Source organism: Cololabis saira, chromosome 10 (assembly GCF_033807715.1).
Source record: "Cololabis saira isolate AMF1-May2022 chromosome 10, fColSai1.1, whole genome shotgun sequence".
Classification (NCBI taxonomy): Eukaryota; Metazoa; Chordata; class Actinopteri; order Beloniformes; family Belonidae; genus Cololabis; species Cololabis saira.
Window position 1 is genome coordinate 26,948,452 of NC_084596.1, and position 16,927 is coordinate 26,965,378.

The window sequence follows — 16,927 nt, forward strand, 5'->3', positions numbered from 1 at the left end:
CAGTGGCCGGCAGGAAAACAGAGAAAGACACTTGTTAAAAAGGTCATCTCACAGAGGGTTAAAATAGCAGGGCACAGATCTCTCTGGGGGGAGCGACCGTGCCCCTCCTCTAGTGAAGGACACAAGGAAAAAGGTGTTGCTCCGCGGAGCCGGACCCGTAATGAAAGAACAGCCACCGGGCTGGCAGCCCGTGTGTACACCAGACACCTTCAGAGACTCGGAATTGAAGAATCAACAGTAAAGGGCTGTCGGAAAATGCAATCTTTTTGAAGTGAGGTCAGAAGAAGAGGCGTTATTTTTATTTACAGTGTGGGTCAGCTGGTAAACATGTGGAAATGAGACGAGGGGTGAAGTATTTCTTAGGTGAGCGGGGTCCGAAGGCAGGTTTTTCCTGCCACTGGAATCTCATATCTAGCATATGAATGCGTCTTGTGCCAGCTGAGACCAGAAGTCAAACGAAAGATGTCATTTCTCTTATTTCACGGAGGATTGGTAACAATGCAGTGATACGGTGAGATAGAGAGAGACAAAGCCTTTGTGAAATGTTGTTGGAAAGGCCCGTGGAATAGCTCTATGCCTCCAGCCTCCTGTCTCCTCCCCAGGGCTGCCTAAAGCCCTGTCGGCAGGATGCTGATCCCCACATGGAAACCTGATCTGCAGCCATGCTGGAGCCGGGAGGTGGGGGGGGTTGGTGGGGGTGGGGGGTGCTCTCTCCCCCCACAGAGCCCCTTCACTCCTGCCCCAGAGTTAAAGGGGTGCTCTGGGGGAACATTCTTCTAGCCCTGCCCCAGCCAGCCTCCGCTCTCAAGCCTCTAGAGGAGCATTCTTCCAGCCCTGCCCTAGCCTTCACAGGGACTCTCCTGGGGAGCATTCCTGAAGCCCTGCCCCAACCCAAGATGGACTCCCTGGGGACGCATTCCTGCAGCACTCTCTGTCTCTCTCTCTCTCTCTCTCCCTCTCTCTCTGCTTCCCCTCTCTCCTTCTCCCTTGCTCCCTTTTCTCAAGCTCTCGCCTTCCTCCGCAATCCAGCATTAGCGCGATCAATAGCACCGATTGCATCAGGGACACAAGGCAATCCATACCCATGCGCTCCCTTAGCGCACTGCAGTGGTCACAGCTTAAGTGCATGGAAAGGTGTTACACCTCTGCCAGATGGAGGGGAAGCTATAGCCACCATTGATCGAGGTGACATGTAACATCTTTCTCTTTTCTCCCTGTCCGTCGGGCGTGGTCGACATGCAGTTCCAATATGTTCAGACTTCATTTCATCCATGATGCCGAACCACTGTTATGATGCTACTGTTCTATTGCAGAATAACACACATCCCTGCTTAATGAACACCGGGGAACGTATGGGAGGAGGTCGCTGTTTGTCTGTATGTCTGGGTTCGGAGTGATGCACTGCGTACACTTACATGCAGTTAGCCGAAAGGAACAGAGTTCTGTCGAGCAAGCAAACATTCATTTGTGGATTGGATCCAGTCAAGCTCCGTAATTTGTTAACCAAAAATAAAACATTTGAAATTGTAAAAATGGAGCGTTTAGCAGGTGCTGGTGGTTGATTAGAAAATGCTTCTAATAAAGCATCCATCTGTGAGTAGAGGCTTGATGTAAGGCAGATTAATTGGTCATGGATGTCTACATAATTCCACATAGGAAATCTCATCCCACATCCCTGCAAACACACAAACACACACATTCAAAGTACTTAGTATGCCTTCTAGAAGTTTCTTTTCTCCCACTGTGATGAATACTAATAGAGTGTTTCTGCTCAATCACAATACCCTAATGGCAATTAAGTTCTTTTGTTTAGTTTCCACAAGGGCTCTTTTTCAAACGGTGCTCTTTTTCTTTTTTTTTTCCATCATTGAACAATTAAGAAGTATTTGTCTGCAAGATTGACATTTATAAAAAAATGCCCTAATTATAGACAAATATGTCTCATTTGGTCAAAAACACACTTGAAAGCTGCTGCTCCTGAAATGTCCTTCCTCTGAATTAAATACAGAACTTTCTCATTTTAATAATGAATATAATTAATAATGCTCAGATGTGTTCTTTAACGTTTCTTTAAGAAAAAAAAAGAAAAAAGACGGTCCACATCTCATGGAGGCTTTTTGTTAAATAACAGTAAAGAAACTGAACAGTACACTGACTAGCAGCTGTCCTGTGTGTGGACAGCTGCACCTTTTCTTTTTTTTCATTTTAATACACATTAGCGCCCCAGAGGCACACGTAAATGCAAACACTCATCTGCACATCCAAAGTCAGATACAGTTAACATGCATGCATTTCTGCTTGAATCCACAGCAACGGGAGCTTTACGAAAGAGTTGAGACTTTATAACGGTTAACGGAAAATCTTTGTAAAACTCGGGAGATAGCCAACCTATAATTTGTGGTTGTGTGATTGTGGGTTATTGCATGAATGAAATTAAAGTCTCCATGAACCAGAATCGAGTCGAGAACTAGTGTTCTCGTGAACGTTTCTTGCATTTCCTTTGAATGATCAATGATAGCTCGAGCACCGTTTCAAAACACCAAATTATCACACCTTAGCCCCCGTCGCGCTGCTGGACGTGGGGAGCGCTGGGGAATGTGTGTCGGAGGGCATTTCTCTATGTGGGCCCATCAGGACGCGTAAAGGAGGACAGCAAGGCCAGGAGAAGCACATGGAAACCTTCAGTTCACATCATTAGTTCTGTCTGCCACCTTGTCAGTGTATTTATAGTCCTATTCATCCATCAACAGGTCAATGACACAGTCTGCCAATGGCATCTATCTCTCTCCGTCCCCCACGGTATTGTCACGGCAGCGAGCTAGCGCCGGGACCAGCTGAGGGACTTTCCTGCAGCGGGATCCGTTTCCAGCTGGTGGTCAGGTTACTGCATGTTAGGATTAGGGTATAGATGTATAGATGCGAGACAGAAAGAGCAAATGTGTGAACGTACTATAAGGATACTTGGAAGCCTGATTGGGTGTTGTGTCATAGGCTGTGCGGCACATGTAAATAAGTGTGCGAGGCCTGCGTTCTTGGATATCTACCAAGGAAACTGTTAGTCTGGTGTTGCGCTCCCCTTGGTGCAGTGTACCAACACACATCGGGAGGAATAGTCGCCGTCGAAGACGCGGCGCAAGAGTGGGAGTGGGAGAAGAGCTGAGTGGCAGAATGGAGGGGAGGCTCGGTGGGCTGAACGTTGTTTACCTGTCAGCTGGCATTGATTAATCTTGTGTTCGGTGAGATCGCTCAGCGACTCGAACACCTGCCGGCAGCTGTCGCAGCTGTGCAGCGCGGGCTCCTCGTCCTCCTCCTCTCCCTCCTCTCCTTCCTCAGGAGAGAGCAGCGTCTTCCTCAGACGCCCGGTCTCACCATCCTCCGCCGCCCTCTCGAGGGCGCACTCTGGATCTGTGGAGTGGCAGGAAATGACAACAGCACACAGTCAGCGGGGTGACCCACGCGGCGAGGCACTACAGCTTCCTCTAGGTGACAATAAAATGGATTTCAAGACTCTGGATTTAATAAAAACAATAATAAAAGCTGTAATAAAAATGCAGGTTCAATTTGGACCCGTGTAATTCAACCACTCATGCCATAACAGAAGTGTTGGGCAGGTGAGGTGAGAAATATACAGGCAGAGAAGGTGGCACAGCGCTCGCACACACATCCAACACGCACACAAACTTCGGTTATTAGAAATGGTTTTACGTCGTGTTTGCCCTGCTTCACCCAAGCAAAACTTCAGTATATGAAACTAGACTGATGGGAATATGTGTTGTTAATAAAGCCAGGATTTTGGCTGGACAGAAGAAAATATGAAACTGTGCCAGTGGGTGCTGAATTGTATCAGACGGCATCCATCAGCAGGGACAAACCTCGCCAAATGATCCAGATATATCTTAACCAGAACGGGGCATGTGCGGGAGTGCAGCTCAGTCAAAGACAAAACTGAGATTGTTGTGGGTTAGATTGTCATCCCGACACACTTCCTTAAATTATTCAGCCTTGCTCGCAGGCAGCCGCGGGTCGCGCGCATCAATATTCTTGAATCCATCTGCAGTTTTGTCTCTTGTTGGCTTTGTGCTGCAGCAGTGCCAGGGGTTGGGCCACCGACTACTCTGAGCCGGGGACGAGAACTATCTTTCAAATTACCACTCTCATCTGGAGTTTTTTTGTCCAATGCTTAAAACATCCTGGCAGAAAAAATAAAACCTTGCAAGGCTCACTCTCAGCATGGCATGCACATTTTATTCCAGAAGCATAAAAAAAAACGAACGCAGCTTGGAGCAGCATCTTATAAATAGTCAGCATGGCCTGCAGCTCTGTTTCTCCCCTGCTGTGACCATTACTCCAAACAATAAGACTGATTAAAAAGCCATACTTACAATCAAACAATCATGTCACCCCAGTTAGGCTTTGTGGGGGAGAAGAGCCTTTTCAGCTCATTGGCAGCCATTTTAAGCACCGCTAATGCAAGTGCTCCTCAGATTATCTGGAAACTCTGGAAAGCCTGTGTTTTTTCCCCCTTTTTTCCCTTCCTTTCACCTGGCACCCCAATAACTGCCTGAGGGCAGGGAGTTTTTGACACCGAGGTGCACAGGTGTGGGTACACTGGGCGTAGCGGCCATTTTAAGCCTGTCGTCTGTAGGGTGCTCTGAAACGGCTAAATTCCTGGAGGAAAGGCAGTCCAGAAACTCATCAAGGCCACCCAGGATTTTTCCTTTCCCCCACTTGCGCCAAGTATTGATGCAAAAATCACACCCTCCATTGTCCTTCCCTCTTGGCGACCGAGGCTCTCGGAACATGCCCTCTAAAAATATCAGCGCCGTGGTCCCCGGTGGGACCGTGCAGAACAGAACAGAAGGTGTTTCAAGAAAATGAAAATCCCAACCCAATCCTCACAGATGCGGGCCTTTCTTGCTCTCGGGGAAAACACATCTGACTGAGGCCAGGAGCCACACAACCATAGACGTCCGATTCATCCACACACGCGGACGCAGAATTCACAATAAGTGCTGAAAAGTTAACAATTCATCTCTTTCTCTCTCTTTTTTCCAACTGTGAGCCTTGTGAATGAGGTTAGGACTTTGATTTTTATCTCAAGAGACCTTCATGAATCATTAATTTCTTTAATATTACTGCTTGGTTTTGTCACAGAAAACAACTGATGGCTAAATTTGAGCATTTTGTTTTATCTGACACAAAGACACATTTCTGGAAGCACAACACACGCAGTTATTGCATTTTTCTCTACCACGCTAATATCTTGATGCAATTTCACAGCCGCTGGATCTGAGGATCTGACATAATGACCAAAGGAAAGGAATGAGAATGAAAAACACAAAAGTATCTTCATTTTCATGTGCTTATTTTCCTTTTTTAGGTGACAAGTTTAAGCTGAGACTGCCGGTGAACCCAATAGTGACCTTCTATGCTGTGATGCAATGTGATGGAAGGGGGGGGTCTTGACACAGCAAGGTCACGTCCAACCCGGGGATTAAAGAGCCGCATCAATACTGAGGTTCCTGTGCATCTGGGTCTCATACAGAAATCCATCAGATCAGGACATCCCCTTCTAGCAGACTATAAAGGTTGGACAGCTGATCAATACCGACACACTCGGAATGGCTGGAGATCACATGTGCAATATTGGGGAATGATGTGCAACATATTGAGGATTTTACATCAGGTACCAGTGTCCATGCTCATTTGGATAATCAACTTCACAGCATCGGGGAATGGGGTAGGAGGCTGAGAGGGAGGACGTGATGCAAAAATGTGCTTAAAAAGTGATCATAGCTGTTAGCGACAAATTATTCATGCCGGGGCGTCGGACTGTTGAGGGGGAGAAAACGGAGTGTTGGTCATGAAAAGTGCGATGAAAACTAGCCTCATGAAATCCTGCAGATTTGTGCGCTGATGGACATCTTTACAGCCTTGCAATATCTTACCAAGTCCAGATCCATTCATCATACGCACGCTCGCGGTGCCGGTGACATTTATCACGCCGCAACTTTCATCTCGAGAACTGGAGAGTCTTTGGACCCCCCACCCTTATACTATTGAATATTTCTGCTCTTAAATATTTATAACCTTTTAATTGATATTCTCTTCTCTGCTCCATTAGTCTCACCAGAGACCTGTGGTCCCTTGCAGGGAGCCGCCCCCCCACCACACACACACACACACACACCTACCTACACACACACACACACACACACACACACACAGGTTCCCTGCTGTCTGGCCCACACACTGGGACAGGTGAAGACAGTGACCACGGGAAAGAGAGGAAGGGCATGAGTCTGGGTGGGCATAATATAAAGTGATAAAACAAGACTTAGCTGCTATGCCTGGACTGAACGGAATCATAATGTAGAAAGTTAACTCTCATCAAGAACATCGGCTCTTAACCTTACGGGACGTTTTGTGTCTAACCCTGAGCTACAAGATTAGATAAAGCGCCTACAACGAGGAAGACAGGCTCAGAAAACAAGTTTTTTTCTGCAGCGTTTTAAGCTGAAATTCGCTCAAATTAAGCTACAACATACTGAGAACAAACTGTATGAAATTACCGAGGGGTATGTTCTTCCCCGCCTGCAGATACAATAACAGTGTGCCGGGCTCGGTAACGCTGAACCCTGATGGAACTTTCTTCGCGCGACGAAAGAACTTTGTGTCAAAAATATCACCACGAGAGCACCCATCTCCTCATTTCCCCCAATCATTTTCAAGAGATCTTGCTCTTGTGATGCCCCCTCCTTGGCAACCCACCCTGCAAGCACCCACCACCACCACCACCACCACCCCCCCCAAGTTCAAATTAAGAATTTATTTTAACCAGCGTGCAGCTTCTGTCGACACGTGTCGGCGGGCCTGATCAAAGGTGAGCACGCTCCTTTATCAGAGTGAGGGAGGCTGTCAGAAATAGGAGGACATTAAGATTGAATAACCTTCACACGCGTGCCGGCACCTCATTATTTAAAAATCTGAAACTTTCCGAGCGCCCAACATATATAGGTCACACTACATTCTAATGCCACACGTGCTTCTGAGTGGATCCTCCTCTGTGTGGATGGGATTTAGGGGCTCTCCACTTGAACTGTCACATCCACTGATCCTCCATCATTAAAGAGCGTCATGATCTCTACGACGACGCTGGGAGCTTGCTAGATTGTTAACTATTGTCAAAGATTTAAACAGAGGAAGAGGGGGTGGGCTTTGTGTTCTTATGGTCGGCGTGTGCAGTTTGTTCGCCTCCAGCTCTCCAAATTTAAGAAAAGGACTGATTTCAGTTTAATAATTTCATGCATTTGAAATGTGACAATAGATCAACAGAAGTGTTTGTCAAAAGCTACTTGCCTAGAAGCTCGGATCGAGTTAGAAGCTCAACTTTGAATGTTCCTACCTTCTTACTTATTACAAATAAAATACAAACATTATTATTATTTTTTTTTAAATGTTACAATGCATATTGTGCAAAGAAAACAGCAGTACAGGTACCAAACAATTTGAGGAGGAGTAGGAACAAACAACGAGGACGACACAGACGGGAAGCGGCACATATAATCACAGGTATACAGATGGCATGATCCACCATTAAAACCTCGTCACCCAAAAAAGATGTGAGCATGCAAAGATGAATAGAAATCAAAGCAGCTGAAGGAGAGACAACAGTCGAACATACCAATGCTCTTTCCTCCTGTCTCACTGTATCCCTCACTGGGAGTGATGATATTGAACGAAATGCCTTGCAATGCCATTAGTGCAGAGGAACATCAAAGGAAATGAATAATAGAGAATATGATTTTCTGAAGTGGTGGAGTGAAAGAGTCCCTTCCTCTTGCCGCTGTAGTGAGCCCTGCAATACATTGATCTGGAGGCGGCACCGACCTCGGCCAGAGTCTCAGACGCTGCACCGCGGCGCTGCTTTACTCTACTCTACTCTACTCTACTCTACTCTCCAGCAACTAGCCAGGGCCCGTCAGACCTCTGTAACTCCTCTGTTTGCCTCAGTCAACTGCACCTCCACAGAGCTGAAACACTTCCAAAAACAGACTCATCTGACATTGCCGAGAGCAAAAAAAAAAAAGAATGAATAGACATCCATCCATACACACTGTATATGGAGAGAGAGAAAGATAGATAGATAGACATACATTTTTCATACATATGTTTGAAAAAAGGAGAAAAAACAGTGAACATGTGGTTATAATTACACACAGGCTGCGCAGTGGTAAAGCAAAGCTGCAGATCTTAAGCCTGCTCCAGACTCTCTGGGTAAAAAAGCACACTGCCTCATTAAATCTCAAATATCACACTGTTCCTGCCTCTCTATACTATGCATAATACCCTCTATCTGTTAGAGGGCCTCTTTTGTTAGCATTTCTCCTTTTGCTTCAGCTACATATCAAACATGAATAAGAAACAGGATGCCGGCCTTGCAGCATGCTTGCAGAGTCACAGAGGACCGCAACTGGGGGGCATACTTACGAGGGCAGATCTCGACACCCCGTCTGATTAAGCCTTTTCTTTGTTAAAAGTGTGATGGATATTGTGGGCCTGTCTGTCAAAGTGGCAAATGCCTGAAAAAATTGAGCTTTTCCAGCACTTTTAAATTTGATGTTGCTTTTCAAGCTGCAGTGAAATTAGCCGCGAGGTGGGAACGCCGCTGTTACAATTAAGCGTGTTAAAAGTTGGAGGTGACAAACTGGCTGAAGGGAAATTGGACAGTGTCTTCAAAGTTTACAGCAGCAAACTCTTTCCTCATTGGCTATTCATGAAGTTGCATCATGAGGAGGGGTTAAAGAATAAATCAGTAAGACGAAGTCAAATGAGGAAAGTGAGGAATTAATTTGTGCGCCCTCCTGATTTCTCCACAGGCAGACATCGATCACGTATCGGCTGTCTCCCCTCACTCTGGAGATGGAAGCGGTGGAGGGACGGGGAGAGAGGAGATTCGTGTGGCTGAGGGGGTTGTTGTAATCAGGCCCACTCATTAGCTCTGCTTTGGCTCTGGATGACAGCAGGTCTACGAGGCAAGTTAGTCTCTTATGCCCGGTCCTCCATCCTTTCAGCGGAGGGTTAGCGGGGCAAAAGAGGCAGTTCCTTTTCTCAGAAGCACAAACGAATGCCCATCAATACACATTAACTTCACTACTGCAGACAGGTACTGCTCTGCTTTGTGTCAGAGAAAACAAAAATAGAAAAAAAGGTCAGAAACTGCATTTATCAGTTGTTATAGGCATCAGTCTGTCTCTATCTAAAAAGGGCACAAATCCAAAATATAAAATCTATCCTTTAAATATCTGCTTGTCATGGTGGCATATAGGAATGGGCAATATTTTATCGTTCACGATAAACCGTCAAAAAAATTCCTCACGATAAGAATTTGTCATCTCGTGGTACAAACGATAAATTCCAGTTGATGTTTTTGTGTTAAGCTGATTTATGGTTCTGCGTTAAATCCACGCACAACGTACGTGAAGGAAGGAAGGAAGGAAGGAAGGAAGGAAGGAAGGAAGGAAGGAAGGAAGGAAGGAAGGAAGGAAAGAAGGAAGGAAGGAAATAAGGAAAGAAGGAAGGAAGGAAGGAAACAAGGAAAGAAGGAAGGAAGGAAGGAAGGAAGGAAGAAAACAAGGAAAGAAGGAAGGAAGGAAGAAAACAAGGAAAGAAGGAAGGAAGGAAGGAAACAAGGAAGGAAGGAAGGAAGGAAGGAAGGAAGGAAGGAAGGAAGGAAGGAAGGAAGGAAGGAAGGAAGGAAGGAAGGAAGGAAGGAAGAAAACAAGGAAAGAAGGAAGGAAGGAAGAAAACAAGGAAAGAAGGAAGGAAGGAAGGAAGGAAACAAGGAAGGAAACAAGGAAGGAAGAAAACAAGGAAGGAAGGAAGGAAGGAAGGAAGGAAGGAAGGAAGGAAGGAAGGAAGGAAGGAAGGAAGGAAGGAAGGAAGGAAGGATGGAGAAAACAAGGAAAGAAGGAAGGAAGGGAGAAAAGAGGAAGGGAAGAAGGAAGGAAGGAAACAAGGAAGAAAACAAGGAAGGAAGGAAGGAAGGAAGGGAGAAAACAAGGAAAGAAGGAAGGAAGGGAGAAAAGAGGAAGGGAAGAAGGAAGGAGAGAGCAGGAGGAAGGAAGGAAGGAAGTGAGAAAGAAAGAAAGAAAGAAAGAAAGAAAGAAAGAAAGAAAGAAAGAAAGAAAGAAAGAAAGAAAGAAAGAAAGAAAGAAAGAAAGAAAAAAGGATAAATTCCCGTTGATACGTTTTTGTGTAACAAACATGGCGGATCTGAAAGCGAGATAGATTTATAGTTGAAAAGGTGGAGTTGAATTGGTATTTTTTTTTAATCGTCATTTTTATCGTTATCGGGATAAATGCCAGAAATTATCGTGATACATTTTTTAGTCCACACCGCCCATCCCTAGTGGCATACAGTAGGTTTTCAAAGATCGCAAATATAGGAGGAGTGGTGCATGCAGCTCCGGCACTTTGCAATGGAGCACGAAGAAAGCGACGGGTAAATGCCGGACTAATGTGGCAGTCTAGCTGTACCCAGGGTCCCCAGCCTGCTGGGCAAAACCATCCATATCAGGTTTAAAATAACCACGCCTGAGACTTAACCTTTACCAGAGACAAATGAAATGAAAATATACAGCGTGGTGCATCAGGAGCAGGCTTCATTCATAGGGGGCTTTCTTCTGGCCTGACCTGAATTACCGCTCTGTTCCTGGAGGGCCATTGTGAGTGGCACGTGTGGAGACAGGACACATTCATCTGCGTAGCTCTATTTTACATCATACAGAAGGTTGGGAAACAAAGAGTCTGAAAATAACGGCAAACACACACACACACACACACACACACACACACAGGGACACAAGGACTGCTGCGAGCACACCTGCACACCTAAAGCACAAACAAAGAGGACTGAGGCATGCCGCTTCACCCTTCTCTAATGAAAACACATGCAGCCGTGGAAGTTTATAGCAAGAAAAAACCTCAAAAAACTCAAAAACAGGAAACACATACTTTTTCATGACTCTGGTCCCAAGATTTTTACAGGCAGACAGACAGACAGTCACGCAAACACAGACACACACACACACACACAGAAACGCAGACACATGATCCACTTTCCAGCTGAAAATGATGAAATATGAAATGGAGCATTACCGCTTGGAATGGCAGTCTGCCCGGGACTGTGCTGGTCCTCTGTCACATTGTCTTCTACTGCCAGAAAAAAAAAGAAAGAAAAAATAGGGGGGGAAAGAGGGGAAACAGAAGGAAAGAAACAGTTAACAGTGAAAAACAACTTAGACACATTGAGATTTCTGTCTCTTTTTCATTATTTACTATTGAGATTTTTTTTTTTCTAAGGAAACTCCAAGAGATCTCAGCTGCCTTTGACAGCTCAACCTGTGGTTTGGGAGTCCGCGCAAGCCTTTCATATGTATGAGGCTTGGCAACACGGCAAACAGCCACCCACGTAAATAACATATTGGACTGAGTAATGACGTGATGAATTATGAACGTCTCCCCTGGAACATCCTCCCAACATCAACAGTGACCAAGTAAAAAAACACCTTGATGATTATGTGAGCAAGGAAGTCGCACAGCTCTCTAGTTTGTTCAATTAGATGGGAATCAAAAAGAAGATCTGCAGAATCAAGTATGAATAAAGACCTTCCTTCAGTGGACTGTGATCAAAGCTTACATGCTAAACACAGACTGAAATATACAGTCGATGCTCACGCTCCGTGTCATAGCAGTCAAAGCAGCTGCAAAGTGCTTTTGCTCTCTAACAGGGCGGGTGACAACGCAGTGATGGCTTGATCAGCGCTCTGATCTTTTCATTAGGCACATGGCAGCTAAAGCATTTTTGACTTTCTGACAACAGTACTCGAAGCGAAAAACATGACTTGTGTTTGGTAAAAGGTGGGAGCCATTTACAGTGAAGCCTCTTTGAAAACAGGAGAGACTTCCTTCTGGCGTGTCAAGTACAAGAAGTGAAATGGATTTTAACAGCGGGAAGAGAACAAAAAAGTCTCCCACCTGTTCCATGTAAAATGGGCCTCACTGAGGACTTTATTCGCTTCTGTGTTCCACCCCTGCAGTTGAAATGCATTCTCCATTATGTTTCTACTTTCTAGCCTTTCATTTTCTTGGGCAAAGAGGACGGGGGAGTTTGACAGGACCTCCCAGTAAGGGAGCGAGGCAGTGGCTGCCAAAGAAGAAATTGGCGCATTTCTAAAATCACACAAAATATCCCGTACTTTGCATAATTAAGGTGGGATCCTATGGTGGCAAAAAGCCTTTTCCTCGGGGGAGCACAAGTCAGAGTCAAGCGGTGTGACGAAGCTCCGTTTAAAATGGAGAGGGAGTTTAGAAACTGTTTTCTTCTAAGAAGAGGGCAAACGACTGGACGATGTTTGGGCCAACGTCTTTTCAAGATACTCAAGTACTCATTAAAATGCATTTAAGATCAAAGCCTTTGACTAGAGTTATTTCCATGACCAACTATTCTAACTGGTGTAGATGGGAGAAAATATGCTAAAGAAATAGACATAGGTCTGACATTTAATTAACTAAATCAGTTTAAATGATGGAATGGACACAGTTGGAAACCGTGGAGATAGTGTATCCCTCAGAGCCGCAAATGACTGTATCAGAGAAAAGTTGTCCTGTTAAAGAAGGCCTTAGTGACTGACGCCCTGAGAGTTTAATGAGTTTCTCCAGCACTGTTGAGCGCCTTGCATCTGGGATCATATAAATGGGCCGGGGATAGGGGGTCCTAATAAATCCCCCATGGTTCTATCAGAGATTGGTGGTGGGAGCTGGAGTTTTTGTTTTGATTACCGTCACTGTTGGTGAGATGAGGTAGTTCAGGCAGAAAATTCTATTTTACAATGCAATAAAGGACTTAAACATTACAGCGATTTGCCGAGATTTGTCACCATGGTGAACTTATTAAAAGTTTTGTCATTTAAAGTAAACAACTTCCATCACAGTGCACATTCTTTTTCTCATTTGCACCTGTCTGCTTGATAATTAATAGGTAGCTAGGAGCAATCACGGAGGGTGAGCTGTCAAGTGAGGGCAAACTCCTACAATGTTTTAAACTAGCTGGGCATTTGATCAACAGTCAGAACAGAGCAAATATAACTAGCTGAGCTCTTTTAATTAATATATTCCGAAGCTCATGATCACCTCATAATGACTTCAGCTGAATACAGCTCCGTTCACTCTGATGTAAATGCATCACCGCTATCAGTTAATTAATGTTTGACAAGGTACAGTGTATCACTCAGGCGGAGACGAACTGTAATCACATTGCTAGGTTTTTGTTGATACAATACCGAACACACATGGGACCGTTTCAGCACAGCTCCTTTGATTTTTAAAATGCGCAGCAGGAAAAAGCATAATCCCACAACAAGCGGCGCCGCATTAAAGGCCACTAATTAACACACCGGCCACACACAAAAATGAACGGAGAGTAACTGTCATTGTATTAAAGTGACAACTCCCGAGAGAGGATATTTACTTTTCAGGAAGGAATTAATTTTCTGCAGAAAGCTGAGCAAAAGGAAAAAAAACATGAAGCTAAAATCAAAAGAGATACTCGACAAAATCTCATATGAAAAAACCAACAAAAAAAAACAACTAACAGTCCAATAATAAAATTGCACCATGTAAGAAATGACAGTCCAACCTGTGAAAACCGTTTTGCTCTTCACTACATATTCGTTTGTGCCTGCCTGTGTGTATGGGTATCTCGCAGGCATGTGAGAAAAAAAGAAAGGAAAAAAAGCCCTGAGTGTGTTCCTGGATATGCGTGACTCATCTGCTTGGTTACAGCCAGCTTCGACGATACAGTGCCCAACACAATGGCTGTGTAATCCGCCCTGACTGACCGGGAAGGAGACGCTCGCCACAGGGACTACAACTCAATTTAGCTCAGGTCAAGAGGTCAACCCTCCTCAATTAGGGCTGGGAAGGGAGGGAGGAGGACACACACTGCACATGAATAACTTTCTTAATGAGCATTATTTGAACTGAAGATTGGTGTCATAAATAATTTGCAATAGAGGACCGTATTAATTGTGTTGCACAATATTCGTAATCCTTCATATGTTCATGTGTAGTATGAGCAAATCATATTTAAAAACATCAGCTCTGCTTGCGGCAATTTAAAAAATGCTGAAAATCAATAATCTCATTTTGTAGCTTTTTTTTTTTTTGCAAATTCTGCTCGAAAAAAATATGAATGCAATACATGCGCGCATATGAGACAAATGCAAAGAAGCCCCAGCAACGTATCGTTTCATTTGCAGCAGTGGCTGAAATCAGGCACTGTCTCAGTCAGAAGTCTGTCTCCATGTGGCAGACGATCCATGACAACAGGAGAGACACATGCCATGGAATAAGGAGAGATATCGGCCAGCTCCCGCGACACCCAGTCCAACACAGTGAGCCGCATGTCAAGAGCACTGACAGCCGTGCTAATGGGATTTTTCCATGGCTCCGTCATAATTTCCTTAATGATAATTCTTAGCCATATTTTTGTGTCACATTAGAAACGTGTTAATGGGTGTTATGCCATAGATCATTAATTGTGAACAGACTGGAATATCCTGCAACTTCCCAAAAGATGATGCAACTGTTAACGGACATTTCGACTGAGGGGAAAAATACATATTATAAATAGAGTAAAGGGCGATTCATTTCTGCATCATTCGCAGCATTTAATGTTATAAATATTACACCAAGCTTCAATTTAGAATAAAGAACCATATGGGTTTTTGATTCATTTCTGACTTAAGCACAGGCGCTCAAAGCTGCTCTTACATCTGGATAAAAGTGACTGTTTTATAAGGAATGAAAAGGGGAGTGGTCATGATTCTTCCATATTTTTTTTTCTCACCAAAAAGTAAAGCTTAATATGATGAGATTTCTCATACGCAAATAGATTTTTTTTCTTGACTGGTGTAATTTAAATGGCAGCCTTGCCCACAGGTCACTGACATGAAGGGGAATTAAATCTTCCAGTCTCATCTACTTATGTCTGGGCAGACATATTTTTAATTAAAATAAAATGTTTTATAGATTTTGATGTCATTATGCTTTGAACAGATTATAGGATTCTATTTGTTGTTGGGAGTTTACATCGAAGCGTTTTTAGAAAAATGGCTTCTTAGATGAGGAGCTGAGCAGAGCACTCCAGAGTTCACTCATGTGGTGGCAAATTTCTGCTCCTCAAAAGCATCAAATATTTAAGGTGTGCATGACACAGCCCTGATTTCAGGACAATCGCTATGCTTACAGTAAATGGTGCAGAAAATATATTTATATATGCAAATGGCAAGCCTGGAAACTTCCTCCTCAGCCAATGAACACATCAGTGCTGGGACTTGAGAGTGTCATTTGTGCTCCAAATGAAAATATCAACCCGGTCTCATATTATTCAGGAAGCACAGTAGGACAGGCAACGTGGCAGTCGTCGTGCAGGCTTTGGAGTGAGATCCTCCTTCCTCGCTGCTCACCACTGGCTGAGGCAATGTGCTGACCCAAAGCCACTGCGCATCAAAACAAAATTACAATGTGCCTACAGTTGAGAAACGGAGAAGGCTCAGGATTGAATAAATGTCAGTGGTTGTGTTGAAGTGTTTGCATATAAGCGAATGATGTATGGTTTCGTCCTGTGCCATTTATTCCCCCAAGCAATAATGCAGCCGGATCTGTCTCTCAGACTTAATTGAAACGGGACTTGTAATGTTGCCCTTTTCCTTTTTCGATGGGACCGAAAACATAACCTCTGACTCCCACAAGCAGCCAATGCTGAGAAAGTGGGAGTGTGTGGGGGGTACACGAGGGAAAAATGGAGTGCCAACTGTCACAGCATTATTTTCTCATTGTCTCTATATTCATGCCACGTACATGCCATCCATGCAAGTCCCTCAAACGCAGCTCACAACCCCCGTTTTACCTTCCCCGCATAATGCAATAGCACCTGTATTTATTCTCTGCTCTGCAGAACAAAGTGTTCTTTCAAGGCAAAAAATGGACTGTCCACACTGACCACTGCCTCAAGTCAGCAGCCGACATCCCATAAAAGTGAAACCTGAACTCTGAAACCCCAAAACCACGCATACGCAAATTCACATCTGCACCTGATTAACCAATATTCATACTAAAAATATTAGTGTCACAATGACGGAGATGCCCCTTCAGTTATCAAAAACATACTAGAAAGTGCAGATAAAATGACCCGTCTGGGCTGCTGCTAACAGTGAGGGAGAAAGCGGTGTCAAGCAGCTGTTTAAAAAAGAAAAAAGACAAGTAAAAATATTGTGGACATCTGTATGAGCGCATCTCTGTCCCCAAGGAAAGAGACAGACAAAGAACAATAAATAACATCTGCCTGGCCTTGCTTGGGTCTGATCCAAAGCAGGGAAATATCTCTGACGTATCTGCATTTCTGCTCTGCTCGAGCTGTCGGAATGAAGACATAAAAGTCAGGATGTTTCGTATGCTGGATTTGTTTCCCCCCCACCAATTTAAATTTTGGTGACAATCACAAAACAAACAATGTCATCACTCTGACTTCATTTGCATAGTGATTTGCCCACCGTGTGCAGCAGACAGGGATGTCTACTGCACACATCCATGTACACAAATCTTAACAGATGTTCTTCTGAATGCTCACATACACCCCCCACCCCCCACGCACACTTGTAGCATGTAGGCTTGCTAGCAGACATGATTATATTTAAGTGATACGTCTTTTGAGAATAGCAAATTTCACAACAAGAAAAAAAAAACTGTCAATGCTACTCTTGTCTTGTTGGAAAAATAAGGAAATCTATGTATAGAGCTGTTTACTGTGAATGGAGCCTTGCAGGTCTGGAAACAGAATATGACAATTTTAAGATGTGCATGC

General features: G+C 44.3%; 1 protein-coding gene across 3 annotated transcripts in view; it reads right to left on the bottom strand.

The window, feature by feature from the left end:
* LOC133452743 (zinc finger protein 521-like) overlaps positions 1-16,927 on the bottom strand; it is a 96,118-nt gene that overhangs the window by 77,256 nt on the left and 1,935 nt on the right. For 2 of the 3 annotated variants that reach the window (XM_061732346.1, XM_061732344.1), the window contains exons 2-3: positions 11,161-11,217; positions 3,205-3,405 (exon numbers count right to left, since the gene is read on the bottom strand). In XM_061732346.1, the coding sequence (XP_061588330.1) occupies positions 3,205-3,405; positions 11,161-11,217 (258 nt within the window). The remainder of the gene's footprint in view (positions 1-3,204; positions 3,406-11,160; positions 11,218-16,927) is intronic. The other variant, XM_061732345.1, reaches the window with a different exon arrangement.